At 41.1% G+C, this 1726-nt stretch overlaps 1 protein-coding gene across 1 annotated transcript in view; it reads right to left on the minus strand.

Annotated features, from left to right (window-relative positions):
* Positions 1-868: 868 nt before the first annotated feature.
* Positions 869-1726, minus strand: part of LOC110307743 (granzyme A) — a 5473-nt gene continuing 4615 nt past the window's right edge. The window contains exons 3-4 of the mRNA XM_021179945.1: positions 1342-1480; positions 869-1165 (exon numbers count right to left, since the gene is read on the minus strand). Of these exons, the coding sequence (XP_021035604.1) occupies positions 869-1165; positions 1342-1480 (436 nt within the window). The remainder of the gene's footprint in view (positions 1166-1341; positions 1481-1726) is intronic.

Consider the following 1726-nt stretch of genomic DNA (forward strand, 5'->3'; position numbering starts at 1 on the left):
GGGTACTTTCTCTAGCTCCTACATTGGGGGCCCTGTGTTCCATCCAATAGATGACTGTGAGCATCCACTTCTGTATTTGCCAGGCACTGGCAAAGCCTCACAGGAGACAGCTATATCAGGGTCCTTTCAGCAAAATCTTCCTGGCATATGCAATAGTGTCTGCGTTTGGTGGCTGATTATGGGATGGACCCCTGGGTGGGGTAGTCTCTGGATGAGGACCAGCATTTCAAACACAGCTACACCAAAGGCTTTTGGGGGCTATGGGGCGATGAGAAACCCTGAAGGCTTTCCGGGAACTCTTTAGAATTTTATGTCTCTTGTTTGTATCTCTATATAGTAATATAAGAAAAATGAGGAACACCATATATATAAACACACACACATACACACACACACACATATATATACACACACACTCACTCACACACACACACACATACACATATACATATCTATGTATATATGGATATATATGTTTGTATATATATATGTTTTTAAAATATATTTCAAAAACAAATATATTTTTTAATATATGAAACAAATTCAATGTAGAAGGTTGCTACTAGCCTTAGCAGCGAATTCTTTATTTCAGTGACTTTGAAGCTGAGTGTGTCACTTTCTTACATACAGCCTACCAAATGTCAAAAAGCATAGTAGAAGGCTCGGTGTGGTAGTGTAAGCCTTTAGTCCCAGCACTTGGGAGGCAGAGATAGGTGGATCTCTGTAAGTTCCACAACAGGCAGAGCTGTACAGTGGGACTCTCCCTGTCAACCAACCAACCAGCACAGCAGAACCCATAGAAGCCAATGCTCTGACAAGGGCAAGCTTGACATCACACCATGCACACCCACATGCCTTGCTTCAGTAGTTAACACACTCCATCTTTTTCACTTACATTGCACGAGTCCTTTCCACCACGGAGATCCCCTGCACAAATCATGTTTAGTCCAATTACAGGATTAAAATTATAGTGTTTTACATCATTGCAGACTTTTCTGTCTATGACAGTGATGTTGACTTCTCTCAGAGTATCAGAGGGAGGTGACTTATTGCCAAATCTCCCCCACCCTGCTACTCGGCATCGGGTTCCTGGTTTCACATCATACCCCTTTTTAGGTAAGTGAAGGATAGCCACATTTCTGTTAACTGTTGCTTTTTTCTTTAGCTGTAAGAAGAAAAAGAGAACTAGTTAAGAATATGGGATTAGTATTAATGTTTGAACTTCTTACCCAGTCCTCTGGGGCTCTCTTATTTGTACCAGGGAAGGGACTAGGGATAAACTCTTTCATGTATGTGCTGAAACATATTCTGTGACTCAAAAGGACAACCAGAGGTACATACCTGTACAAGTTGTAGATCCCCCTCATGTGTATATTGGTCATAGCATGGATAGGGAAATGCTTTCTTAACAGTGAGTATCTGTTGTTCTGGCTCCTTCTTGAGCGAGTGAGCCCCAAGAATGACCTGAGATCTCTTTCCCCTGTAATAGATAGAACACTAGTTACTAGTTTAATCAGGGACTGGGCATAATATATATTGGACAACTTCGTTACGACATTTGTATATATGCTCCTTTTGGAGAAAATTGGTGTCTTAAAAGATTAAACCTGCTTTGAAGGATAAGGTGTTAGGACTCTGTTATCATCACTGCCTTAGCTTTATGTAGCTTTAACAAAACACTGTATGCTGGGTATGTAACAGAGAACAGATAGAGCTTTCTTGTGGC

The sequence above is a fragment of the Mus caroli genome, chromosome 13, assembly GCF_900094665.2.
Source record: "Mus caroli chromosome 13, CAROLI_EIJ_v1.1, whole genome shotgun sequence".
NCBI classification, from domain to species: Eukaryota; Metazoa; Chordata; class Mammalia; order Rodentia; family Muridae; genus Mus; species Mus caroli.